Here is a 27,866-nt window from a genome sequence, read left to right as displayed (position 1 = left end):
AATTTGTAAAATGAAGTTTTTTAAAAAAATTTTGATTAGTTTTTAGATTACAAGGAAATAGAAGAAAAATAAAAGGAAAATTTATCTGAAAATGTAATTTAAAAAACTGTTTAGGAAATTTAGAACGAAAATATAAATATTTAAGACTATTTTTTAAACAATAATACATTTTAAGGAGATTAATAAGATAATTAGGAAAATAATATCATTATTTAAAAAGAAAATAAAGATATATATAAGGAAAATAATGGTATATAAGATTAAGATAAGGATAATTAAGATAAAAATAATAATACATAGAAAGAAAAAAACAGTAGTATTTAGGATATAAATAACAGTATTATTTAGAATGAAAATAAAAGTGTTATTTAGAATGAAATTAATAATATACAGGATAAAAATAATATTATTAATAATAATAATAATAGTATATAGTAAGAAAATAAAGAATTTTAAAATGATTTTTAAATCCAGAAAGAGTTTTTTATAGAAAAAATAACGAAAAATATTATATATTAATTTCCTTTTTTAAATAAGAAACATTTTGGTTTCGAGGATAAATTGAAAAAATAAAAAGTTAATAATGAAAATAATTAAATGGAAATAAATAATTTTTAAGAAAAAAAAAAATTTTCTTCTTTTTTGTAAAATAATTATCCTTCTTTTTATTAATTTAATGAAATTAATATGTTTAAAAAGAGTTAAAAAAAATAGTATTTTAATATTGATTTTTAAAATAATAATATTTTTAACTATTTTGGTTAAAATGGGTCTTTTGCTAATGTTTTTTAAAGTAATTCATAAGAAAATTAAAACCTTTTTGAGTATTATTCAAATAAAATAATTTAGAATTTCTCAAATATGAGTATTAAATAAATTGAAAATTAATAATAATGAAAAAAAAATATATATATATATTTATATATATATATATTTTTTTTTTTTTTTTTTTTTTTAAAAAATAATAACTTATTTATTTATTTATTATAAAAAAAAAAAACAGTTCAAAAATAATAAAAAAAAAAAACTATTTTTGTTTATTAAAATAATAAAAAAACTAAACAAAAATGTCAAGAACATAACCTCATTTTTTTCCTCCATAATATAGACATAACCCACTTCTTTTAAAAGATGATGTAGGAAAAGCTAAACCTTCAGCCTATGATTTACCTCCTATCGAGTTTACATATGGATGTCCATTAAAAAGAGATGAAGAAGGTGCAAAAGAAGGTAATTTAAATATAAATATAAATATAAATATAAATATAAATATAAATATAAATATAAATATAAATATATATATATATATATATATATATATATATATATATAATAAAGTTAGTATGTCATGGAAATTCCATAGAGAAACAAGAGATAAAATACCTGATCGTGATTTTGCAAAACTAAATAAAATGTCACTAACTTAAGGATTCCATAAAGCTCGTGTATATAACATAAATAAATATATTTTATAAATATATATTTATTTTTAGGATCTTTCATAATATAGAAAATAAGTAGATGCCAGAAAAAAATTAGAAAAAGGACATAATGCTCTTCCTTTATATATACCTGAAGAAGAATTTCGTTATGGAATGCCTAATAGGTAGTTTTTTTTTTTAGATTAGATATTTATTTATATAATAGATCTTCTACTCCTATGAAATTAGTAATAGGAAATTGCTATGGTTTAGAATACTAATAAAGATTAGAATAAGAATATGTTTTAAGAAATTAATAAGTACATTTATAATTATAAATACATATATATGAACAAATAATTTATAAAATCATTAGAGTTACATTAAATGTAAATAGTATCCTAAAGGAAATAAGGCAAGTGATTTAAATTATACGTATAATATGGAAAAATTGAAATAAATAAATGATAAAAATAAAAAGGAATTATTTAAAATTTCAAAATTTAAAATTGTAAATCCTAAAACAAATACATATTTAGTAAAAAATAAGTAAAAAAAATTATAAGAAAATGTTTCAGATGAAAATTAAAATTTAAATAATGCTCTACCTGATTAAGCAGTTGAATGAAAGATTAAAATATATATATATTTATATATATTATATATATAACATTTATCATTAAATTAAATAATATTTTTTTAAACAATAAAAACAATTATATTAATATTTTTTTAAAAAAATTAAAATTTAATTTATATCTATTCATATCTATATATATAAATATATATAATTAATATAATAAAAATAAAATAAATATATAAATATTTATTAAATAAAAATATATAAAATAAATATTTAATATTTAAATATATAAATAAATATATAAATATATATATTTATTTATATTTTTTTATTTTTCAAATTTATATAAATATATATTTAATATTATATATTTTATATTTATTTTGTTTATATAATTAATATTTTTTTTATATTTTTAACTATCGTTTAAATTTAATAAAACCTTACATCGATAAAAATAATATTAAATATAATATAAATATATTATATCTTATATATATTTTTTGCTGATTATATTAAATAAATATTTTTTTATTTTTTGATCTTTATTTTGTCTTAATGCATTTTTAAAATTTTCTATTTAATTTTTTTTAATTATATATCATTGTATTTAAACGAAAACTAATAAAATCAAATTAATTATTATAAAATAATAATCTATATTTATATATTTATTTATATTTTTTTTTTTTTCAAATGTAAACTAATATTTAATATTATATACATAAAATTTATAAATTTATTATTTTAATAGTTTTAATATTATTTATCTTTTTAAATTCTTACTTTATTTTTTTCATTTTTAAACGATTGATGATATTATTATTTTTAATATGAAATTTTATATAATTAATAACACTTTTATGTTCTTAATTATAAAAAATATCATATTAAAATCTTCACATAGCAGTTTAATAAGGCAATTAAAAAAAATTAATTAATTAATTTTATACCCTAGCATATAATTTATAAATAAAATTAAAAATTAATTAATTTCTTATATATTTAATAAATTAATATAATTAATTAAAATTTCTATATTAATGATTTTTCAAAATAATATTAATTAATTTTATAATAAATATAACGTGAAAATAATAACAAATATTTTTTAATTAAAAATAATTTTTTTTTCTTCAATTTTTTTTTTTATATAAATAAATAAATAAATAATTAAATAAATAAATAAAAACATAAATAAAAATATAAAAACATATAAAAAAAAAAAATATAATAATTTATTATAAATAAAAAAAAGGAAAAAAAGAAAATACATTTTTAAAACAAAAAAAATAAAAATAAAAAAAAAACACATATTATAAAAATGGCTGATTAATTAACAGAAGAATAAATTGCTGAATTCAAAGAAGCTTTCTCTCTTTTTGATAAGGATGGTGATGGTACAATTACCACTAAAGAATTGGGTACAGTTATGAGATCATTAGGTAAAATAAATTAAAAAAAAAAAAATAGAGAAATTAAATTTTTTTATTATAGGTTAAAACCCAACTGAAGCAGAATTATAAGATATGATTAATGAAGTAGATGCTGATGGTAATGGTACAATAGATTTCCCTGAATTTTTAAGTTTGATGGCAAGAAAAATGAAGGATACTGATACTGAAGAAGAACTTATTGAAGCATTCAAAGTATTTGATAGGGATGGAAATGGTTTAATTTCAGCAGCTGAATTAAGACATGTTATGACAAATTTGGGAGAAAAATTAACTGATGAAGAAGTTGATGAGATGATTAGAGAAGCCGATATTGATGGTGATGGGCATATTAATTATGAAGAATTTGTTAGAATGATGATGGCAAAATGAAATAGATTTTTTAAATAAAAATAAATAAATAAATAAGATAAGATAAAAAATTAAATATAAATTATTAAATATATATTTCACAAATAAATATTTTCTTATTTTTAAAATTTTTTAAATATAAATATATTTTCTATTTAAATTTTTTTATTATAATATATATATTTATATACATTACATATAGTAATTATTTTGTTAACTTTATGAAATAAATTTCTTAAAATTATTGACAAAAAATTAAATTAAAAAATATTTAAACTTATAATTTAATATATATTATAAATATAAATATAAATATATATATATATTTATATATATATATATATATATATCAGAAATTTTTTATCATTTTTCATTTTTTTTTTTATTCTCATATATATTATTAATATATTAATGTCATTTAATTTGTTTCTATTATTTTTAAATTTATAAAATCTATTTTTTTTATAACTTTCATAATTAAATTTTTTTTCATTAATAATGTTTTATAAATTTCAATTAAAATTATAAGTTATTTAATTTTTTTATAGTTATAAATTTAAAAAGATACTTTTTTTTATATTGTTTACACATTTTTATTATTAATTAGTAAATGTTTTAAAATAATATTTAAACTAATCATTTCTAAATTATTTAATAATTTAAATAAAATATTATAAATGCTTTTATAAAATGTGATTTTAAATTATAATAATTTACTTTATAAATTTTTTAAATAAATTAACTGTTTAAATTAATTTTATATTTAATTTTTATTTTTAGAAATAAAAAATTAAAATTTTTCAATTCAAAAAAAAAACTATTGAAGTTAATATATATCAAATTTAATGTATTTTAATTTATATAATTAGAAGATTTGATCTAATTAAAAAACATAAATTGAATTTTTTTAAAATTAAGAATATTTAATTTACATTTAATAATATATTTTCATACTTAAGTTCTATTAATTTTTATTAAATAAAATTAAAATTTTTTAAAAAATAAAATGATTTTTTTATTTATTTAAATTAAGTTTAAAAATATATATATTTTAATAATTAATTTATTTTTATCATTTTTGTATTTATTAATAATATAATGTATAATATGTCTTTTTTTATTAATGTTTGTTATTAATATATTTAAATTTTTTTTTAAAATAAATTATTTTTATTTAAGTATATTTTAATTAAACTAATATCTCTAAAATCTTTTATTTTAAAAATTAATATTATTTAAAAAAATTTAAATATAATAAAATTTTATACAATCAATTAGTTTATATCATAAACTGATTTATTTTTATTTTTAATTATTTAATAGGAGGAAGACATTATATTTTTTTGTTATATATTTATATTAATATATTTAAAGATTTATATTTTACACATAAATGAATTAGTTTTCTTATTAATTCAATCGAATATATATATATTTATATACTAAATAAATATATTTTATAATTTACAATTAATGCTAACCAACTAATTAATTAATAATCTAATTCTTTAAAAATTAAAAAAAATTGCTGCTCAAGTAAAAATTAGATTTAACTTAATAAAAAAATTATATTATTATATATTAAATAGTAGAATTAACTAATAATAAAATATATTGAAATATACATATAAAAACTGAATAAATATTATATCAAAATGTATTTTTTATAAATATATAGAATTATTTATATTCTTTTTATCTTTTTTGTTGGTAAATATATATATACATTCCTTAAAATAAATACAAAAATATATAAAAAGCATTACTATAAATTATTATATATATGTAAAAAATAAAATTAATTCAATTCTAATCATAAATTTTTTTAAAAGGATATAATTACATCATAACTTTTCCTTATATTAAGCATTCCGGAAGAGGTCCATGATCTCTTGAATCAAAAGAATTATTTTTATTATCACCTTCTACCCAAACATGATTCGGCGGAATTTTAATTCCATAAACATATTCTCCTTCTGTATAAATAACTCTTTTACAAATATCTATTTCTGGCTTAACAGGTGATTATGAGACTACAACATCACCTTTTTATACCCTCTTTCCTAATAATTTATATGAGAATTTATTTATTAATAATGATGAACAATCACCTATAGTTGGTTCCATTGATTATCCATCGGATTTCGTTACAACTAATATGTTTTCAGTTACAAAATAATAAAACGCTATTGCGGGTATTACCATTAATGTGTCCATATTTTTTCTTATAAAATTCATTTTTTATTTTAGGTTGTATTTTTTTAGACTTTTTATATATATATATATATATATATATATATATATATATATATATATATATATATATTTATTTTTTAATAAAATTAAATAAATTTTTTGTATACACAAAAATTAAGTAAATATGTATATCAAATAAATTTAATAAAATTAATTTTTATTTTTTATTACTTTTTTTTTTTCAGAATCAATTATTGTATTATTTATTAGTCGGATATTTATTTATTTTTTTGGATTTTTTAGTACTTTTAGAAGATTTTATTTATTTTTAATTTATATTTTTGTATTTATTACTATCATTTTTATATTTATTAATCTAAATATACTATAAGTTTGAAACTTGTAGTTAATTTTTTATTAAAAAATGAAATTTTTAAACTTTTTAGTTAAGTTTATTGTTTATTGATTTTTTAATATAAAATAATATTTATTTTGTTATTGTTTTTATATTAATATTGAAGTTTATAAATATATAAATTAATAATTCATATACTATTTGATAAAAAGGTATTAAAAATTCGATTTAATTAATGAATTTTTGCATTAAAAAAAGCCTCATTTATTTTATAAAAAAATATATATTAATTTTTAAATTATTAAAACTTTTTTTTTTAATAATTAAATATATATATATATTATATATAAAATAAAACATTAAAAAAAAAAAATTTTGAAAATATTATATCATTTAATTTTAATTTAATATTTATTATTATTAATTTATGTTTTTAAAAAATTATAATTATATTCTTACTTTATTTTATATAATTTATATATTATATAAAATAAATAAATTAAAATTAGAATACTTGTATTTAATTTTATATATGATCTATTAAATAATTTTTTTTTTTGATTTTTGTATTTAAATTATCCGATTTAATTTATTCTATTATCTTGCTTTATTCAAAATATTGATAATTCAGAATATTTTAGGCTTTTTTATTATCATTTATATAATTTTCAAAACTGATGTATAATTTTATTTAAATTTTTGATAAAAATATATCTAAAATATTAGGATTATATTAATTTTATTTATATATAAAATAATTGAAAATATAAATACGTATATTTGTAGTATATATATAAAAAAATTTGTAATTATTTAAAAAATATTTTATAATAAATTTTTATTTTTATAAAAAATATAAATAGAAATATAAATACGTAATTTATTTAAATAATTTATTGAAAAATTAGCAAATTATTTAAAATAAATATTTATATGTAAAAATTTTTTTATAATGAATAAATTAACAAATCATATAAAATTAACTAAAATAAATAATATATATGTTATAATTTTTATTGCTTTTAAATAAAATTCATAATATATAATTCTTAAAATATTTTTTTTTTATTACATATAAACGATATAATATTTTTATTGCTTGTTTTAAAAATTTTAAAAAATTATTAAAAAAAAAAAATTTAATAATAAAAATATTTTATATAGAAATAAATTATATAAATTTATATAAATATATATAAATATATATATATTTATATATATATATATATACACATATATATATATATTAATAAATAAGAAATCATCCGTTTATTATATTTTATTCATGTTCATAAAAATATTATTCTATTTCAAATTTTCCTTCTTTTTCACTAATCACTACAATTCCTATATATATCATACTTTTATAATAAAGATAAAAGAATTTTAATTTCCAATTTTATGTTTTTTAATTTTTGTAAGCTTCTGTTATTTCAGTTACATAAATATATTAATATTATAGTTCTTCCTTTATATAGATATAAGGTTCATGAATTGGCGAAGATTCATTTATTTAATAATCCATATTATAGAATTCTTAGACCCAATCCTAATCATATTATTATATATCTTATAGATTTTTATTTTATTTTGATTATTTATCACAAAAAGTAAGTAAAAAGAATGTAATAAATATTAATATTATTAATTTATTTAGCATTTTTATTTTATTATTTATGAATTAAATATATTGTATAATATAAATAGAAATATATAACTACATTTTATAATATCTATGTATCTTTTTAATTAATTTAAATTGAATAATTTTTTTATTTTTTGTTGTTAATTAATTTAATTTTTATAATAAAATAATATTGAAACAATTTATTATATTTTTTTTATATAAAAAAATTAAAAAATATATTCTATTTATTAATAAACTTATTTATTTCTTTAAAAATATTTTTAAATTGCTTTTTTATAATAATAATAAAAAAAAAAAATATTTATAAAAATCAAAATTCTAATAAATATAAAAACTATCATTAATAAAATAAAATAGATAATATGAGTTTATTTACTTTTGTTTTAAGTATAATTAAAAAAAAAATCAAAGCATTTAATTCAAATTTTAAGTTAAAAATATATTATTTGCACTATATGCGGTTCTATTTTATTCTTAAACTTCTTTTTTAGTTACATTAAGTGAGTTATGTATACTAGAATTTAAACCCATTTCTTTTTTGATAAATTATTTGAATTAAATTTTTTCTTACAAATATTATTCGCATTTCTTTTCTTCTTATTATAAATTTGAAATATAAACTTATGCCACTGACAATATTTACTCCGAATCTTCAATTTTGATTTTGTTTTCTTATTTAATTTTTTAAATTTCGATTCTAATTATGAATTAGTACTTTAAGCTTTGAAAAATCTTTGGAAATTTTAACTTTTTATTTCTTGCTTTAATTCAATTCAGTTTAGTTTTTCTTTCTTTCTTTTATTTAATACTCATTTTCCTCGCTTATTTTTTTTAATTCAAGCTTTTCTAATTATTTCTCTTATAAAATTTCTCGTTAAAGTGATTCTATATATTCTCTTTATTTATATCTTAAATTTTTAATGCTTTCGTTTTTTTCTTTTATTTCATTTTCTTTTTCTTGTTTTATAAAGAAATACTTTTCATAAAAATTTTATTTATTTTTTTAAAATAAATATATATATATATAAAATAAGTTATAATTTTATTTTATTTTATTTTTTTAAAAAAGTAATGTGTCTTTATTTTAATATAAATATAAAAAAAATACCTCCTAATTTTATTATCTGATTTCTTATGCTTTGACCCTTACTTTTTCTAATTTACTTTTTAAAGTCTTTGCTTAAGCTTCTTCTATTTATGCTTTAAATTTTTTATTTTATATTTTTTTTGATATAAATTCTAGTTCCTTTTTTGATAATTTCTCTGCTCTTAAACATACCCACTTAGAGTCTTTTTGTAACTGAGCAATTTATGTTAATAATTCTGATTTTTGCTCATTTTATGGAGGCATATATGGGATTCGGGCATTTTGTAAAATTTAATTAGTTTTATCTGGAGATGTAACATCCCAGCCTTTTTTTTTATTTCTAGAAGCAAATTTAGTATATAATTCTACCAAAACTTACATGTCATTTTTATTTCTTGATTTTGAAATTTTCGGCAGTAAGTCTTTTGTAAGTGATATAGATTTAATCATTTTTTATTTTGAAAATTTAATTTTTTATTTATTGGTTTTATTTTTATTATATATATATATATTTTTTTTATTTTTTTTTTCAAAGTTAAAACTAAAATATTTTTGTTTTTTTATTTTAAATTAATATATAATAAAACTTAATGTTATTTTAATAATTTTTTTATTTAAAATTAGATAATATAATGAATTTATATTAAAATATGGGCTTTGTTATCTTATATTTTGAGTAATATATTGCGCATATTATATTTAAATTGATATTTATTTTATTAGTATATAAATCTAATATAATTAGATTTTATTTTTAATATGTCAAATGTTTAATAATAAAAAAAATTAATATAAAAATTATAATATTCTAAAAAAAAAAATATATCAAAAATACAATAAATAAAAATTATATAAGAATTTTTAATAAAACTAATTGTTGATTTTTTATTTTTAATTATAAATAAAATATATTATAAGAAAATATATTTTTTATATTCATTAGATTAAATTAAAGTTCTAATTATATCAATAACTCTCAAATATATCTTTTATAAATAAACATTAATTTAGATTATTTATTTTATATGTAATAATTTTTTTTTTTTTTAATAATAAATAATATATATATATATAATTCTTTATAACTTACTGATTATAATTTTATAAATTGATCTTTAAGTTTAAACAAATTTTATTTTTAGAAATTATAATTTTTTATAGTAATTGTAAAAAAATTATTAATAATTTATATTAAAATTATAAAATAAATCTAAATATATTAATTAAAATTTTAAATTATTTTAAAACACGCATAACAACAAAAATCAATCTAATAAGCAATATTTATTAAAAAATGGGTAATTTATGTATCTCCTTTAAAAAAAATAACATCAAATAAGAAATGTCCGTATAAAATTCCGTAAATATACTCCAAAAAAAAATAACTGATAATAATAATATATTTATATTAACCTGTCATTTTAATCCAAGTAAATTTAAAACCAGAAAGCATCTATCTTAGTAATTTATAGACTAGTTTACCAAAAAAAATACTTCTTTTATTATATATATGGTTGAATGTGCATACTAAAACTCTCCTTTTGAGCTTTAATCGAATTCTGAAAATGTAAAAATTATATAAGTACGTACAAACAGTATAATGTGGATAAAAGAAAATTTATTGAATATAGCCTTAAAAAGTCTTCCTGAAAATTCCAAATATATCGCCTGGTGTGATGCCGATATTTTTCTTACAGAATCTATTGAAAATGCCAGTAATAAAATACTATAAACACTTCAGAAATATCTAGTGGCTCAAATTTTTGAATATGCCATAGATTTGCACCCTGACGGTATAAATAAGGTAGCTGAACACGAAAGTTTTGGATCTTTTGTGGCAAAAGGAAAAGAAATTAACCGAAGTAAGTATTAAACTTCATACCCACATCCAGGATATGGATGGGTAGCACATAAAAGCCTAATTTTATAAATCGGGGGGTTTTTTGAGTAGAATATAGTAGGTAATGGGGACTAACATATGGCCTTTTCATTTATTAACAGATACTTAGAAAGCTTTCCTGTAGACAATAAATACTAATAATTAAAAAAGATGGTGTAAGAATGGTAATATAAAGCTTTTTAATTGACTAAAGGAAATATTAGTTTTGTTAATTTAGTTATAAATCATGGATGGCATGGAAATAAAGTGAATAGAGGGTATATGAATAGATGGAATATTTTAGAAGAAAATAGATTTGATCTTTTTTAGGATGTTTTTAAGAATTAATATGGGGTTTTCGAATTTACGGAAAAAGGAAAAAGAATTTTGCCGATGATTTAAGATTATTTTAACTAAAGGAATGAAGATGAATAATGTATTTTTTTTCCCTTATTATATAAAAATAAATAAATAAATAATTAGTTGTTTTACCTTGTAATTATCCGAAGGTTAATAAAGGAAATAATTAATCATAATAGATTGATTAAAATAATATATAATTATAAAAAGTTGTTTAAAATAACAATAATGTTAAACAATAATAATAATAAGTATAAAATAATATCGATAAGAAAAAATTGTAAACTAATTATATTAATTAAGAATTAAACAAAAAAACTAAAGATTAGAAAAAAAAAAATAAAAAAAAATTAAGTGGTATAAGTTTTGATGATTGTGATGTTTATTAAAATAATGATAATTATTATTAAAATAATAGTAGTGGAAATAAAAGATCTCGCTGTTAAGATTATGATGATAACTAAAGTTCACACGGTAATTGTCATCATCATGGAGATAATCATTACCATGGAAATTATGATAATAATGATAATTGTGCAAATAATCACTAAAACAATGATAACTGTGTAAATAATCACCAAAACAATGATAATTGTGGAAAAGATCACCATAACTAAGGTAATAATCATCATAATAACAATGGAGGAGATCATCATCATAATAACAATGGAGGAGATTATCATCATAATAATACCAACGGAGTAAATCATCATTATTAGGATAATAATTGTGAAAATCACTATCATAATGATAATAATGATAATTAGGGAAATAATCATAATAATGATGGAGGAGCAATTGAATATAATAATAATGATTAATATAATCATGGAGATGTACCATTTTATTGAATAAAATTATATATTTAAATATAAAAAATAAATAAATTCAATAATTATAAAATCCTCTTCCAGTTTTCTTTCCTAAATATCCCGCATTTACATAATTTACTAAAAGTGGGCATGGTCTATATTTAGAATCTCCCAATTCACTATGTAAAACTTTCATAATAGATAAACATCTTAAAAAAAAAAAAAAAGTATATATATATAAATATTGTAAATAAAGTTTTTTTTACGTATCTAATCCGATAAAATCGGCTAATGTAAGAGGCCCCATAGGTACATTTGTACCAAGTTTCATAGTTTAATCAATATCTTAGACAGTAGCTACACCTTCATATAGTGCATATATTGCTTCATTTATATAAGGCATCAATAATCTATTTGCAATAAAACCAGGATAATCTTTTGCTTAAACTGTTGTTTTTTCCATTCTTTTGGCTAAACTTTTTTATTTGTTATTTTAATACATAATAAATTTATAAAGTTTACTCTAAGGTTATATTTAATGTTTCTTCTGATGTTTATAAACCTCTTATTACTTCAATTAATTTCATAACAGGAACTGGGTTCATAAAATGCATTCCAATAACCTTTTCAGGTCTACTAGTTGTGGAGGCAATTTTAGTTAAAGAAATAGAAGAAGTATTTGATGCTATTATAGTGTTTTTAGGTAAAATTTTATCCAAAGTAGAAAATATTTTTTACTTTATTAAAAAGTCCTCACTTACAGCTTCAATTACAAAATCAGTTTCATGTAATTCTTCAAGTTATGTAGAATATGAAAATCTTGATAAAATATCGAATTTTTATTCAGAAGTTAACCTTTTTTTACCTATTTCTTTATCACACCAATCCTCTGTGAATTTACGACTTTTTTGTAAAGAAGCTAAATTGTTGTCAATTATTTTTACTTATAATTAAGAAACACGGTTACCAACTATTGCTATTCCGGTTCCCATTTAACCACTGCCGATTACACCAATTTTTTTTATCTAAATTAAAAAAAATAAAGAAGAATAAATAAATATGTAAATATGTAAATATATAATAAATAATATAAAAAATATAAATAATAATATATATATATATATTATATAATTATATATATTTTTATAATAATTACATGTTATGAAGAAAATTACTTTATAATTTTATTAATCATTTTTTTTTACAATTTTTTTTTTATTTATCTTAATATTTCGTTATATATATCTTTTTTATAATTTTTTAATCATGAAATAATAAAAATTTATAAATATATTAACTTGAATATATAATTTTATAATTATAAAATTCTTTTTAAACATTTACAATATTTATTATATTTTTGTAAATAAAATTAAATAAATTTCTAATATAAATAAAAGTTATTAAAATTTTTTTTTTTTTTATAATAAAAAATAAAAAAGCTACAATTTTTATTTATTATTATTTGTATTGGTAACATAAAAAAAAAAAACAACACAAATTACATATTTTATATTAAATAAATAAAAATCATCACAAGTTAACATTTTTAACAATACTTTCGACTTCTTCTTCAGAAATTTGATAAAATTCATTATATTTCTAAACGAAAAGTTCTATATTTTTTGATCCACTTTCGACTACGTCAAGTAAAGCTTTACAAGCCAATTTTAAGCATTCATCAGTATTCATTTAATCATTTAAATAATTTTTTTCTAAAAACTCTATTACACTACTTCTTGATCTTCCCAAAGCATCAGCTTTCCATTCAGTACAAGCCCCACTAGGGTCAGTTTAATATAAACGAGGCTAATTTTTGCTATCAAAACCTCCCACAAGAGTTGATATACCGAAAGGTCTAGCACCACCTTTTTAAGTATATTTTTGCTATACACCTGCTATATATCTCGAAATGTAATTAATTGGTACTCTATCATCATAATTAAGTCTATAACTTTGACATTCAACCTTTGCTATATTAGATAATATTCTAGCATCTGCTGTTAAACCAGAGAAAGCTATGCATGTACTCTCGTCTAATCTAAGTACTTTTCTAATTGTACGAGGTTCTTGTAAAGCGGTTGTAGATTTTTTCTCTACTCCGATTACTATACAGTCTTTTCCACGAACTCCTACAGATGTTTAACCTTGCTTTACGGCGTTCATTGCATATTCGACTTAAAATAAGTTTCCTCCAGGACCAAATACTGTAATTGCGGTATCGTATGACATTTTATTTATATATATATATATATTTTTTTTTATTTTTTTTATTTATATTTATTTTTTTAAATATTTTTTTTTTAGATCAGAAAAACTAATTTAATTAAAAATCTTTTTTTTTTCATTTTAAGGTTTATATGATTAATATTTTTGTTAAATCTTTTTTTTATATATAAAGAGAATATATATATATTTGATTATTTTAAATAGATTGATTGTTATATATTTCTAATATTTTATAAATTTATTATTGAAGGAATTTCACAAAAAATTAATTAATATTTTTTTAAAAATACTTATATATAATTTTGCTTATAATAAAAATTTAATTATTTTAATTTTTTTAATATAAATTTTCCTACTTTTTATCAGATAATTTAAGCTGTATTTTCTTCTTGATTTTTTTGTATTTTTTTATTCTTTAAAAAATTAAATTAAAATTTTATTATTATTTATTTTTTTTAATAAAAATTTAATATAAATGTTCTTTATTTTCTAAAAAAGAGTTATTTTCTAGAATTATTCTTCAGTTTATTTTTCTTTTATTTAAAAAATTAGGTTAAGTTTAATAATTTTCCTTTTATTTTTTTTCTATTATACCTTTATTATATAACTCTAAAGATTTTAGAAAGTTTTTGTATCCCTTTTTTAATACATTTATTAATTAATTTAGAAAAATTATTTTTTTTTTTTTTAGAATAATTAATGTTTTTTTTTTTAGAATAGTTAATGTTTTTTTTTATAGAAAAATTAATGTTTTTTTTTTATAGAAATTATACATCTTTTTTTTATTTATTCTTCCGCTTTTTTTTTTATAATGTATGTTTAGTTTTAATATTGTTTTATTTATTTTTTTCGATTGATTTTTTAAAATGCATTTTTAAGTTGTTTTTCAGCTAATAATAATTCATTTAAAGTATTCTAATAAATAAATAATTTTAATTCGAAATAGTATATTAATTATTACTTTAAAATCTCTAATTATATATAGTGGCAAATTAATGAGATTCTTTTGCTTAATAAATTATCAATTTCTAGTAATTAAAAGTCTTTATTTTCTTAATTTATTTATATTAAAGACTAAAGAATATCATAATTAGGAAATAAAGCTTATTAGATATATTTCTTAATTTTAAATATATTTAAATAATAAATAAAAAGATTAATTAATTCTTTGATTGTTGTATTTATATGCCTTTATGTGATTATTTTTCATTCCATTTGAAAATATAATTTAATTTTTTATCATATTAAATAATAAAAATTAAAAATTAACATTTATTTTTTGTAAATCAAATTTAATATAAAATTATAAAAATGAAAAAAAAAATATGATAAATAAATAAAAAAACAAAACTTATTAATATATAAAATATAAAATCATTTTTAAAATTTTAGTAATTTTATAATATAAATATTAATTTAATAAATTAAAACTAATTCTGCGTAAATAATAATTAATATTTGTATATATGTTAAAATTAAAATTATTATATATTTAATATGCTTATATTTATGTATATTAAAAAATTTTCTTATACATATATAAAATAAAAGATTATTAAATATTTATTTTTAGTAAAATATAATTTGCTGTAAGTATGTTAATTCAATATAAATATCTTTTTATTTTATAAAATAACAAACATTTTATATTTCTTTTATATTACTAGATAATATATATTATTTTAAATTCTAAAGTATATTAATTGTATTATTTTAATGATATATTTAATATTTTCGTATTTTTTATAAATATTTAAGGTTTTAATTTTATTCTGTTTTTTTTATTATTTTTAATTATCTCTTAATCTACTAATATTATTTAAATAAAATTATTAAAATATCTAAGTTTTTTTACAATTTACATAATTTATAATTTATTTAATAAATATATATGTTATTTTTTTAAAAAAATAAAAAGTAAAATAATAAAATATATTTAATTTTTTTATTTAAATTATTAATAATTCATTTAAAAAAACAATAATTATTGTTTTTTTTTTTAAAAAAAAAATAAAATAAAAAAATTTCAAAAAATGGGAAATTAAAACTGTGAAATATAAAAATATACTGATGTTTTTTTAGTAAATCTAAATAATTTTATTTAATTAAATGATGAAACTTAATTAAGTATATTCGGTAAATGCAAAATATATTAAAGAAAAAACAATCCAAGCGAGCAAGTAATATGTAAAAAGATCCAAATTTCAAAGGAAGACGTTTAAAATAATCTACAATAGTATTTTGAGTAAAGAATGTGTATATAACATCCAAATTTATTGAAGTTTTTTGGCTATTCCTTATCTAAATAAAACTATTTTTGTTCTTCGATTTGTTTTTTTAATGTTTATTTTGAATATCATCGGATTTCACTTGAAAAAGAAAATAATAATAGAAAAAAAAATGAAGTAAAATACTAATTATAATATTTTTTTTTGTTTAAAATAAAATAAAATATCTTTTTAGGAAATTTATAAATTAAATGAATTGTTATATATAATAAAAAGTATATCAAATATATGTATATATTTCTAATAAGTAAATAAAAATTATCCAAATATACACCCATAGTCACTTATTCTTAACGGAAATGGATAAATAAAAATTGTAGATGAATATATTTTAAACTTAAATAATTTACAAGATTAAAAAATATTTTTACATTAAAAAGATATTCAGTTCCTGAATAAAATAATGAAAATATTTAAAAAATAGCCATTTTTTAATTAGGAATGACTATGTTAGAAACTACATTAATTTAAGATTGTAGTAATATACAGAGAGAAGATCATTTTGTAAATGAAAATATACTAGATTTATATATTAATTAAATATAAAATATTTATGGGGAAGATTATGCAAATATAATTAAAAAAATGTTAGATTTAAATTCGGAAAAAAGTGCAGATTTTTAAGAAATTTTAGATTATTAAATTTAATTTTTTGATAATATAATATAGTAATAATAATAATAATAAAATAATTCAAAAATAAATTCAAGTTAAAACATAAATTAAATAAGTAAGAAAATTCTTGATCAAAAGTAAAAATATGTAGAAATGAGAGACAATTAAAATAATAATAATGAATAAATATAATTTTCTGAAAATTCTAGTCCAAATAAATAAAAAAAAGAATAAATAAATAAATAATATTAATGAAAATAAAATAAAAAGAACTAAAGAAAATAATAATAATAATAATAATAATAATAATAATAATAATAATGATAATAATGATAATAATGATAATAATAATTTTAATGATAATAATAATTTTAATGACAATAATAATTTTAATGACAATAATAATTTTAATGATAAATAAATTTAAAATGTTTTATCATAAAATAAATAATATTAATACTAAAAAGAGAATATATATTTTAAAACTTTTGGTGACTTTTATGAAAATGTAAGCTTAAATTATCGGTCAGAATAAAATGTTTTCAAAAACATAAGAAAATAATAAATAAATATTCCTTTAAATAATTAAAATGATTTACCGAAAGTAAAAGTTATTAAAAAAAATTTCTATTCACCTTTTTAAATGATAAGAAAAATTAATTCTTCTTCAAGTAATTAATAAGAAACATTATAAAATTAAAATACTGATATTAATTAAATATCAAATATTTTAAATAACTATATTAAAAAAAAATGAATTTTAATTTAATTTTTTTAATAAATTTAAATATATTAATATGAAAAAAAATTAAAATTAAAAAAAATAAAAATTGAAATTAATATAATTGAATTTTATAAAACAAAATTAATATTAATTAAATTAAATAAAATTAAAATATATAAAAATAAATTAAAAGTAAATTATTATAAAGACAATTAATATTAAAATAAATTTTATTAAATTTATTATAAAAATAAAATTTATTATAAAATAATAAAAATATTAAGTAATAAATATATAAAAATTTAAATATTTATATAAGATAAAAAAAAAATCTAGTAAATTAAATTAAAAATATATAAATTGTATATATATATATATATATATATATTTATTAATTTAGATATATCTATATTTTAATTTATTATTTTTTTATTATTATTTATTTATAAAACTATTTTCTTTATTTTTTATATTTATTATTTTTAACAAATAAATCAAATTAAAATTATAAGTTTATAAGTATTATATTCTATATATTTTTATATAACCACTATTTTTATTTTGCTTGTTTTACATTGCCATATAGATTACAACTTTTTTTTTCTTTTATTTAAATGAAATTATTTACTTTTAATATTTTTTATTAAATATCTAAAATATTATATATATTCTTAACTTTTTTATATTATTTATATCAAAATTCTATCCTAATTTATTTTTTAGTTTATAAATAAAAATTAATTATTCCTTCAACTAATTATTCATAAAGTCCAAATATCGATTTTATAATTTTATTTTTTATTATTAATTTTTTCTGGATTCATATAATCTAAATTCCTTTAATGGTTTATCTTAATTCTCTTTCAAAAATGACAATAAAAAATTTATAATTTATATGAGTTTTATTTTGTGTTATAAAATCTCAATGTATATTTTTTTATTTTTAGATATTATAATGCTAACTCTATTTAATGTATAAAATATTAAACTTTATCTTGATTTAAAGATTATAATATTATTTTGCTTAATATTACTGAAATTCTCCATCACAAGCATATTTTATTATTAAATAATTTTTTATTAAATCTTCATAAAAACACTATAATTATATTATATTTTAATATTTACATTAATATCGTGCTTTTATTTTATTTAGAGTGTTATTTTTCAATTTAATTACTAATTATTTATTATTATTTTCTTTAATAAAAAATAATAATTTTACTTTTTAATTTTTTTATTATTTTGTAATATATTTATCCATAATTCTAAAAAAAAAATTATATTTAATTTTTTTAAATGTTTCGATTAAATTTAGTTTTTTATTTAATATAATATTCTATTAGTTATAAAAACTTCTTTAATTATATATATATATATATATATATATATATATATATATATATATATATATATATATATATATATATATATATTTTTTGAAGATTATTATAATATATATTGAAATCTTTTATAATATATATTACTATTACTTTTTCTAAAAAGTTGATTTTATTAAGTTAATTTATATTATTTTATTAATATTCATTGATTTTTTATAAGCATTTTAGTCATTTTTATTATATAAGATATTTATCTTTTAATACAAAAATAAATTTGGATTTGAAAAATATGAATATATTTGCTAAATTTTCTAACTTAATAATAAGTGTTTCAATTTATAGTTAATCAGAAATTAAAATTTATTTATATTTATTATATTTAATGTACTTTTTATTTTATAATCCTGAATTAAAAGTTATTTTTATAAATTATGATAATTTATATATAAAATAAATTAAATAAATAAATAATTAATATTTTTTTACAAAAAAGAATTATATAGATTTGCTATAAATTTGTTATATTAATTATTAATTAATTGAATATGTTTTATTGTATTTATATTTATATTTAAAATATGTAATATTTTTATAATGTGTTGATAATAATTTAATATTAGTTTTGTTATTTGTTTATATTTATTTATTAATTATTAATGCATATGTAATCATTTAATTTATATTTATTATTATATATTTTATATTTAATTAATTAGTATGATATGTTAAATTAATATAAAGCTATATACATCAAAATATTATTAAAATACAAACAAAATAAATTAAAAAATATATAATTATTATTTAATAAATTTTTAAAGCAATATATCTTTTAAAATAAATATATTTTAAAAAGATATAAAATATTATTTATAATAATTTTATATATGCATGTATTTAAATAAAAAAAGGAAAATGAATATAAGAATTTTAATAATATTATATTTTAAAAAAATACATAATAATAAATAAAGATAATTTATATTAAAAAAAAAAAAATATTATTATTAATATTGTAAAAATACATTATTAATACTATTTTTATATATATATATATATATAATTTTTTATTATTATTATAATTATTCATTTAATATATTATTTAATATTATATGTTCATATTTTTTTTTATAAATGAAAATATAAATAAATAATTAATAGAAAAAAAATTTATTTATAAATTAATTATTATTATTGTTATATATATTTTATTTAGAAAATTATGATTATTTATTAGTAAAATATTGATAAATTTATATATATATATGATAAAATTAGTAAAAAAATATTAATTTATTATATTGTTATTAAAAATAAAAAAAATATATATTTATAATATATTTTTTTTTTTTATTATCAATTAAAAGTAAAATATAAAAAATAATTTTTTTAAATTATTCATAGATAATTTTTAAATTAACCTTGAAATATTTAAGATTATAACAAAAATATAAATTCATTTTTAAAACTATACTATTATTTTATTTATTTATATATAATGAAAAAAAAAAAACATTTTTAAATAATATAATACTAAAAAATAGATATCTTAATTAATTTATATATATATATATATATATATACTTAAATTTTTTATTATATATAAAAAAATAAAATTTTTATATATTTTAATGCATATTTTTTATAATTATAATGCTAAAAAACTGATTTTATATGTTCATAATATATTTTTAGTATTAAAATAATGTTTATAATATTGCTATTTTAATTATATTCTGTTTAATATATTTTTATATCATTATATTTCTATTTAGCTAACCAAAAACAAAAAAAATTAATGATAAATATTAATTGAACTTTAAAAAATTAATTATGTTTTCAAAGATAAAATTATATAATAAAAAATAAAAAAATCATAGGAAAAATAAATTAATAGTGATATTATTCTATAACTAAAAAAATAAAAATTAACAAATAATTAAAAAAAAAATGACTGATTTCAGAAAAGAGCTTGCCTAAAACGCCAATAAATTAGCTACTCCTGGTAAAGGAATCTTAGCTGCCGATGAATCAACTGGAACAATTGGAAAAAAATTCACATCAGTAGGAATCGATAACACTGAAAGCAATCGTTAAGCTTACAGAGATTTAATGTTCCACACTCCCGGTCTTGAATAACATATTTCTGGAGTAATTTTATATTCCGAAACTGCTAAACAAAACGATTTATCAGGAAAAAAATTTGTCTAAGTTTTAAAAGAAAAAGACATTTTATGTGGAATTAAAGTTGACTAAGGATTAAAAAACATTCCTGGAACAAAAGACGAAACTGCAACTCATGGTTTAGATACATTAGATGCTATGGCCAAGGAATTCTATTAAATCGGCTGCAGATTTGCTAAATGGAGAGCCGTATTGAAAATCTCTGCCGATGGATGCCCTACTGATTAAGCTATTTAAGAAAATGCTTGGGGTTTGGCTAGATATGGGGCTATTTGTTAGGCTAATGGACTCGTACCTATTATTGAACCTGAAATTTTAAGTGATGGAGATCACTCAATTGAAACTTGCTAAAAAGTCAGTGAAAGAGTACTTGCAGCAGTAGTTAAGGCTTTATAAGAAAATAATATCTTCTGGGAAGGTTGCTTACTTAAACCTAATATGGTTACTTAAGGAAGTAATCACCCAGTTAAAGCTAGTCCAGCGGAAGTTGCTTTTAGAACTGTTACTGCACTTTCAAGAACAATTCCTCCAGCTTTAGTTGGTGTCTTTGTACAATAGTTTTTAAGTTTGTTTATTTATTTATTTATTTTTTAAAAAAAAGTTCTTGAGCGGTGGATAATCTGAAGAAGATGCTTCTTTAAATTTAAATGCTATGAATAAATTATAAGGTGTAAGAAGACCTTGGTTCTTAACATTCTCTTATGGAAGAGCTTTGTAAAATAGTTGTGTTAAAGCTTGGGCTGGAAAATAAGAAAATGTAAAGAGTGCTTAATAAGCACTTTTGTAAAGATGTAAAGCTAATAGTGAAGCATAATTGGGTAATTTATAAAAATATATATCATATTTTATTTATTCTATAAAGGTAAATACGAAGGATCAAAGGATGGAGCTGGATAAGAATCTTTATTCGTTCATGATTATAAATATTGATATAAAAAATTATTTGAAAATAATTTTTTTATTTTTTATAATTTTTATTTAAGTTTTTTTAAAAAAATTGAAATTGAATAAAAATTATGTTTTACTTTACTTTTTTTATAAAAAATTAGAAATTAATTAATATATAAAAATATAAACTTATAAATATAAAAATAAATAAATATATATATATATATATATATATATAAATTATAAATATAAAAATAAATAAATATATATATATATATATATACTTTTATATTTTATATTTTTATATATATAAAATTGCAAAAATATAAACATTTTCATATATTGTTTACATTTAAGTTCTTTATATTATAATAGTATAATAAAATCCAAATAAACAAATTTTTTATTTAATTATAATATTTTTTTATTATATATATAGAATAATAATATTTATTTTGTATATTATATTATGTCCATTTTTATAATTACATTTTTTATCTTTTATATTTTATATATTAAAAATAATTAAATATTAATTTAAAAATAATTATTAATAATTTTTTATTTAATTAAAAAATGAACAATAAAAGATTAGATGATATTAATAATATGAATTATGCTTTTTATGATTTTTTAAATAGCTATTCTTATTTAAATAATAATTAACAATAGGTTTTTATGAATATCTATAATTTATGTCAATAAAATGAGTACTTTATAGAAAATATTAAATCAAAATGTATTAAATAAGATGAATTAATAAATAGTATCTAGGATGAAATTAACTCTTTAAAAAGAAATTTAGTTACTAGTGAAAGTGTACATCATTTTGATATTTATTTTTAAATTTTTTAAAAACCTTAAGATGAATATTAATATTAACTTGTATTAGTTAATTAACTAAATTAATTTCTTTATAGAGAGAGAAATTTCAAGTAAAAATATATTTCATATAAAACTATATTTTCAATTTTTTAAATTATTAAAAATAATTATTTTAAATTGTAAATAATGTAAGTATTAATTTTTTTTATATAGTATTCAAATATAAATAGAAGATAAATGTGGGCAATTAGTTGAAAATAAAAATAAAATTACTTTATAAATGTAAATATACACATCTGAAAATCCTCCTTAATTAATAAAATATAATAATTCTGGTATATATTAATAATAATATTAATATATTTATATATTTTAAAAAAATAGGGGAACCTATATTAAAAGGAATAGTTGAAAAAAATATTATTACCGGATAAGTTATGTTTAATAAAATATAAATAAAAGAAGTTACTTCACATTATTAAAATGGATGGGTTTATATAGTCGTCTTTCCAAAAAAAGAAAATGAAATTGATTTGTAAAATTAAGACGAGTAATTTATTAATTTTAATTTAATTAAACCCTTGGTTGTGTAAAATATTATAGTAAAAGCTAAAAAAATTAAATAATAATAAAAGTAGATTAAAAAAGAAGTATGATTACATATATATATATATATATAAATATTAAAAAAAATATCCATTTACATATGCTTTAAAATTTTTTGTAATTTTATATATTATTAATTTTTTTATTAAAATATTTAAAATTAATTTGATACTTTTTATATTATAAAAATAAATTATTATATAAATTAGATTTATATGATATAATAAAAATATATATTTAAAAAGTTATATATTATAAGAAATTACTATATTTATATAATAATCTTAATTTTTTATTTAATCATTAAAAATATAAAAAAAAATGGGAAACGATTCTTAAAAACCAATTTAATAACCCAAACCTGCTGATCCTATAGAAATATAAATAGATTTAAAAATGGCTTAAAAATAATTTGAACGTGAATCAAAGAAAGCAGAAAAAGAATAAATTTAAATTATGGAAAAAGCTAGATAAGTAATTTATTTAATATAAACAAATGAAAATAATATTAATTTTTTTAATATATATTAATAAAAGGCAGTTTAAAAGGGAAACGAAGAAGGAGCTAAGTGAAAAAAACATTAATTATTATCTTGTTTTTTTAAAAAAATAAAAAAAATAAAAGATTATATTTATAAAATGCAATGGCTAAATAAAAATTCAGCTAAAATATGTTAAAAATGTCTCATAAAATAGATGCTATATCCGCTCAAATTAAAATGAATTAAGGAAATGCTTAAGTATATTTTATTAAAAAAAAAAAAACTAAACTTTTTCAAAAAAGTATATCTAATAATTAAATAAAATAACACCTTATTTATAACATCATTCATCAAACTTATCTCTAGAATAAATGTATGGGTAATTAAATAATTTCGAATAGGCAATGGATGAATTAACTATAGGTTAAAAAGTTATGGATAATATTATGAATAAAAATGATATTTAAAGTGATGTAGCAGTAATTTAATATATATATATATATATATATATATATATATATATATATATATATTTATATATATATATATATATATTATTTAATTAATTTTTATTTAAGATTGATAGTATGCTTTAAAATATGAAATTAGAATATGCATAAGATATAAACTAAAATTTTTAAACAAATAGTAAATATAAATTATATTATTGATATTATTTTATTTTTATAAAAAAAAAATAGAAGACATATTTAATTAATTAAATAATTAATAAATTAATGTTAATCAAAATTAATAATATCAAAATTAACAATAAATATAGTAGAATAAATAATGAAAAGAATATATAATTATATTATTATTTTATTTTTTCTGTAATTTTTTATTAAATACACAAACAACAGCAACAAAGATATGCTAATAAAATCAATATTTTTTTTAATATTAAAAAAATAATAAAAAAAAATAAAAACTGATAATAAATATATATATAAATTTTCTCATAATATCAAAATTCTTTATTTTAATTTATTTGTAATTTCTATTATAATAGCTTTTCTTATTATTTTGATCTTTTTATTCTTTGTGTTTCTTAAAATTTCTATTTAAATAAATTAAAAAAAAAAGCATTTATAAAAAATGTACTTTTTCTTTTAAAATTTTTTAAAAAGTTATTTCATCTACATAATATAATTTCCCTGTTTATTACTCTGTAACTTAGTACATTGTTTTATGTTAACCTAAATTAACTAAAGCTTAAAAAAATAAATAAAATCCAAAACTGAACATTATCAATATAAAAATCTTTTTTTAAAAAAAATTATATCTTTATTCACCAATTTAATTTATATAATCATCCTATTTTAATTATTTAAATAAATATAAAATATAAATATATATTACATATTATTTTTATCTAAGCATTTCTTAATAATATTAATTACTCCATTCTTATTCTCTTTATGATTAATAATATCTTTAATATTATTATTATTATTATTATTATTATTATTATTATTATTATTATATAATAATATCTATTGATTTTTTTAATTTTGATATTCATTTTGCTAATTATTATTTTTATTTGATAATATTTGATCATAGCATTTTCGTTTTTAATCATCTTTTAATGTCTCATATGCCTCATTTATTAATTTAAAATTTTCTTAAAATTCTTTTTATATATCAGGATGATATTTTTTTGCTAAATTAAAATATTATTTTTTAATTTACTCTTAATTGCAGTTTTATTCTAAACCTAAAATTTAATAATAATTTATGTTTTAATTTCGACTATTAAATTTTTTATTTAATAAAAAGAATAAAGATTTATTCTATTTTAAAAATTTCATTTTTTTTTATAAAAAATATATAAATATTAATTTTAATTTTTTATATATATATAAAGAATATTTATTTTTAAATAAATTATTATCACATATTTTTACTTTTTCAATAAAAAAGCCAAAATTTATCTTGATTTTTTATTAAAAATAAATAAAATATAACGAATTAAAAATAAAAAAATTCTAACTAATAAATAAAAAATTTTTAAAAATAGTAAGCATTATTATAATGATATTAGAGATTATAAAAGTTTCAAAATAAATATTTTATTCAAAATAAAATTAATTCTATATAATTGGAAAAAATCTAATTTTATATATTAAAATAAATATATATAAAAATTATTTTCATATAATTTACCCAAATTAAAATAAAACAGCAAGTATATTAATTTAAAAAGAGTTATGTGTTATTATTTAATTAATATGTATACATAGAAAAAAAAAAATAGGAAATACTACTAATAAAATATTCCAAATAAAATAATTAAAACAATAAAAAAAATAGAAAAAAATTCTTCTTTACAAAATAATATATATGAAATAATTTAAAAATCAAAATTTATTTAAATATTTAGGATAATATAGATTACTTTCTGCTTATTTCGAATTTTAATAAAAATAATCATAAATTTTAACATTATACTAATGTTTTCCCTGTAGATTTCTTCCTTCAATTTAATATAAATCACCATCAGTACAGTCACAAATACTATATTAAAATCTATTTTTGTGTCCATAATTGTCCAATTTTCTCGGTAAACTAATTTTATTTTGAAATTCTAATTATTTATTATCTGTGCAGATAAAAATTTTCCTATTTTTAGTATCTTTTGTTAAAGAAACAAATTTTTTCGGTTATGAAATTCTTTTTAAAAATTCCATGTTTTTTTCGTCTTTTAAGTTCATTTATTTTTAAGGAGTATTTTCAACTTTTTTTAAAAAATTTTTTTTTTTCGGCTGACTCCATTCTTTTAATTATTCGATCCTTTCTGGACTTTATAAGTAAAATGTATTATCATTTTTATCCCCTTTTTTAGTATATTAGCGAGATTTTACACGAAATAAAGAAGCACCGTATATTTTTACTTGTTAAAGTAAATTATGATTAGTTGGTTTGAAGCTAGAAGGTTGTAATGTCTTATTTAAATCTTGTTTTTGGTCTACTTTTGCAATTATTTGAGTTGTTGTGTTCATTATTTTGTTTATATCAGGGTGGAATACTCTTTTAGCTTTTTGCTTAGTGTTGTAAAGAAGGGAATAATTTATAATTTTGATTGTTTTAGAGTTTTAGTTATTTGCTTTAGGTCTTTCATTTAAATTTTAACAATTTGTAAATAAAGTTTTTTATTAGAAATCATCATTTAATATTGAATTATTAAAACTTTTATTTATCATTTATTATTTATAAGTATTTTTTTTTTATACGAATATGTATATGAATGTATATATTTATATATATATATATATATATATATATATATATTTATATATATATTTTAATCTATATTTAAATTATATTTTTTTTTATTATTATTATTATTATCTTTATAAGTTTGTTTTTTTATTTTTATAAGAAATTTTATTTTTTTGGGTTAAGCAATTTTTTTTAGATTAGTTAGTTAATTTAGTTATTAGTTATTTTTTAAACACATAAATTTTAATAATAATAATATTTTATAAATGTTAAATTCAAATATTTTTATTGTTTTATATTAATAAAAAATG

General features: G+C 15.0%; 9 protein-coding genes across 9 annotated transcripts, besides 56 other annotated features; 5 read left to right on the top strand and 4 right to left on the bottom strand. All coding sequences in view use genetic code 6, as the record gives it.

Moving 5' to 3' along the window:
* Positions 1-297: 297 nt before the first annotated feature.
* Positions 298-379: a microsatellite.
* Positions 380-397: 18 nt separating this feature from the next.
* Positions 398-446: a microsatellite.
* A 458-nt stretch (positions 447-904) lies between these two features.
* Positions 905-934: a microsatellite.
* A 133-nt stretch (positions 935-1,067) lies between these two features.
* IMG5_006080 (hypothetical protein) lies at positions 1,068-2,049 on the top strand (the record flags this gene model as incomplete). The annotated part of the gene is made up of 6 exons (XM_004039865.1): positions 1,068-1,230; positions 1,339-1,445; positions 1,494-1,606; positions 1,648-1,741; positions 1,798-1,840; positions 1,988-2,049. The coding sequence occupies 6 exons, from the start codon at positions 1,068-1,070 to the stop codon at positions 2,047-2,049; spliced, it is 582 nt and encodes a 193-aa protein (XP_004039913.1).
* Positions 1,237-1,328: a microsatellite.
* Positions 1,459-1,487: a microsatellite.
* Positions 1,733-1,770: a microsatellite.
* Positions 2,050-2,194: 145 nt separating the features above from the next.
* Positions 2,195-2,315: a microsatellite.
* Positions 2,310-2,383: a microsatellite.
* Positions 2,355-2,407: a microsatellite.
* Positions 2,368-2,413: a microsatellite.
* A 742-nt stretch (positions 2,414-3,155) lies between these two features.
* Positions 3,156-3,214: a microsatellite.
* Positions 3,158-3,206: a microsatellite.
* Positions 3,158-3,220: a microsatellite.
* Positions 3,198-3,258: a microsatellite.
* Positions 3,227-3,297: a microsatellite.
* On the top strand, positions 3,250-3,966 carry IMG5_006070 (hypothetical protein). The gene is made up of 2 exons (XM_004039864.1): positions 3,250-3,449; positions 3,502-3,966. The coding sequence occupies exons 1-2, from the start codon at positions 3,329-3,331 to the stop codon at positions 3,828-3,830; spliced, it is 450 nt and encodes a 149-aa protein (XP_004039912.1). The 5' UTR covers positions 3,250-3,328; the 3' UTR covers positions 3,831-3,966.
* Positions 3,914-3,977: a microsatellite.
* Positions 3,978-4,096: 119 nt separating this feature from the next.
* Positions 4,097-4,159: a microsatellite.
* A 1,449-nt stretch (positions 4,160-5,608) lies between these two features.
* IMG5_006060 (Imp1 inner mitochondrial membrane peptidase family protein, putative) lies at positions 5,609-6,026 on the bottom strand (the record flags this gene model as incomplete). The annotated part of the gene is made up of 1 exon (XM_004039863.1): positions 5,609-6,026. The coding sequence occupies one exon, from the start codon at positions 6,024-6,026 to the stop codon at positions 5,613-5,615; it is 414 nt and encodes a 137-aa protein (XP_004039911.1). The 3' UTR covers positions 5,609-5,612.
* A 54-nt stretch (positions 6,027-6,080) lies between these two features.
* Positions 6,081-6,135: a microsatellite.
* Positions 6,136-7,532: 1,397 nt separating this feature from the next.
* Positions 7,533-7,607: a microsatellite.
* Positions 7,608-8,158: 551 nt separating this feature from the next.
* Positions 8,159-8,234: a microsatellite.
* Positions 8,214-8,271: a microsatellite.
* Positions 8,272-8,404: 133 nt separating this feature from the next.
* Positions 8,405-9,459, bottom strand: IMG5_006050 (hypothetical protein; the record flags this gene model as incomplete). The annotated part of the gene is made up of 2 exons (XM_004039862.1): positions 8,405-8,984; positions 9,117-9,459. Coding segments are annotated over 2 exons (666 nt in total), but the record flags the coding sequence as incomplete, so codon positions are not given.
* Positions 9,460-10,695: 1,236 nt separating this feature from the next.
* On the top strand, positions 10,696-12,185 carry IMG5_006040 (hypothetical protein; the record flags this gene model as incomplete). Its single annotated transcript, XM_004039861.1, has 4 exons — positions 10,696-10,810; positions 10,874-10,957; positions 11,587-11,614; positions 11,753-12,185. 4 exons carry the CDS (start codon positions 10,696-10,698, stop codon positions 12,183-12,185), a joined length of 660 nt encoding a protein of 219 aa, XP_004039909.1.
* Positions 11,639-11,678: a microsatellite.
* Positions 11,859-11,944: a microsatellite.
* Positions 11,959-12,025: a microsatellite.
* Positions 11,959-12,047: a microsatellite.
* A 37-nt stretch (positions 12,186-12,222) lies between the features above and the next one.
* IMG5_006030 (hypothetical protein) lies at positions 12,223-13,341 on the bottom strand (the record flags this gene model as incomplete). Its single annotated transcript, XM_004039860.1, has 4 exons — positions 12,223-12,355; positions 12,413-12,622; positions 12,669-13,171; positions 13,303-13,341. 4 exons carry the CDS (start codon positions 13,339-13,341, stop codon positions 12,223-12,225), a joined length of 885 nt encoding a protein of 294 aa, XP_004039908.1.
* Positions 13,195-13,277: a microsatellite.
* Positions 13,218-13,259: a microsatellite.
* Positions 13,260-13,296: a microsatellite.
* A 240-nt stretch (positions 13,342-13,581) lies between the features above and the next one.
* IMG5_006020 (proteasome alpha 7 subunit, putative) lies at positions 13,582-14,384 on the bottom strand. Its single transcript, XM_004039859.1, has one exon. The coding sequence runs from the start codon at positions 14,376-14,378 to the stop codon at positions 13,680-13,682; it is 699 nt and encodes a 232-aa protein (XP_004039907.1). The 5' UTR covers positions 14,379-14,384; the 3' UTR covers positions 13,582-13,679.
* Positions 13,626-13,698: a microsatellite.
* Positions 14,385-14,394: 10 nt separating the features above from the next.
* Positions 14,395-14,452: a microsatellite.
* Positions 14,396-14,452: a microsatellite.
* Positions 14,453-15,037: 585 nt separating this feature from the next.
* Positions 15,038-15,142: a microsatellite.
* A 682-nt stretch (positions 15,143-15,824) lies between these two features.
* Positions 15,825-15,871: a microsatellite.
* A 1,623-nt stretch (positions 15,872-17,494) lies between these two features.
* Positions 17,495-17,587: a microsatellite.
* Positions 17,559-17,648: a microsatellite.
* Positions 17,561-17,695: a microsatellite.
* Positions 17,696-18,069: 374 nt separating this feature from the next.
* Positions 18,070-18,103: a microsatellite.
* Positions 18,070-18,123: a microsatellite.
* Positions 18,079-18,110: a microsatellite.
* Positions 18,088-18,193: a microsatellite.
* Positions 18,155-18,202: a microsatellite.
* Positions 18,160-18,209: a microsatellite.
* A 156-nt stretch (positions 18,210-18,365) lies between these two features.
* Positions 18,366-18,390: a microsatellite.
* A 668-nt stretch (positions 18,391-19,058) lies between these two features.
* Positions 19,059-19,088: a microsatellite.
* A 279-nt stretch (positions 19,089-19,367) lies between these two features.
* Positions 19,368-19,438: a microsatellite.
* Positions 19,430-19,482: a microsatellite.
* An 883-nt stretch (positions 19,483-20,365) lies between these two features.
* Positions 20,366-20,454: a microsatellite.
* A 755-nt stretch (positions 20,455-21,209) lies between these two features.
* Positions 21,210-22,587, top strand: IMG5_006010 (hypothetical protein). Its single transcript, XM_004039858.1, has 3 exons — positions 21,210-22,078; positions 22,131-22,347; positions 22,392-22,587. The coding sequence occupies exons 1-3, from the start codon at positions 21,296-21,298 to the stop codon at positions 22,457-22,459; spliced, it is 1,068 nt and encodes a 355-aa protein (XP_004039906.1). The 5' UTR covers positions 21,210-21,295; the 3' UTR covers positions 22,460-22,587.
* A 9-nt stretch (positions 22,588-22,596) lies between these two features.
* Positions 22,597-22,698: a microsatellite.
* Positions 22,629-22,700: a microsatellite.
* Positions 22,701-24,078: 1,378 nt separating this feature from the next.
* Positions 24,079-24,122: a microsatellite.
* Positions 24,123-24,169: 47 nt separating this feature from the next.
* Positions 24,170-25,001, top strand: IMG5_006000 (Snf7 family protein, putative; the record flags this gene model as incomplete). The annotated part of the gene is made up of 5 exons (XM_004039857.1): positions 24,170-24,322; positions 24,386-24,417; positions 24,474-24,588; positions 24,633-24,809; positions 24,909-25,001. 5 exons carry the CDS (start codon positions 24,170-24,172, stop codon positions 24,999-25,001), a joined length of 570 nt encoding a protein of 189 aa, XP_004039905.1.
* Positions 24,818-24,885: a microsatellite.
* A 72-nt stretch (positions 25,002-25,073) lies between the features above and the next one.
* Positions 25,074-25,104: a microsatellite.
* Positions 25,105-25,771: 667 nt separating this feature from the next.
* Positions 25,772-25,816: a microsatellite.
* A 1,767-nt stretch (positions 25,817-27,583) lies between these two features.
* Positions 27,584-27,636: a microsatellite.
* Positions 27,584-27,661: a microsatellite.
* Positions 27,586-27,661: a microsatellite.
* Positions 27,662-27,866: the final 205 nt, after the last annotated feature.

This window comes from Ichthyophthirius multifiliis (assembly GCF_000220395.1).
Source record: "Ichthyophthirius multifiliis unplaced genomic scaffold scaff_1120509249459, whole genome shotgun sequence".
NCBI classification, from domain to species: Eukaryota; Ciliophora; class Oligohymenophorea; order Hymenostomatida; genus Ichthyophthirius; species Ichthyophthirius multifiliis.
The sequence above is the reverse complement of the archived record's forward strand: the minus strand, read 5'-3'. Positions and strand labels throughout refer to the sequence as shown.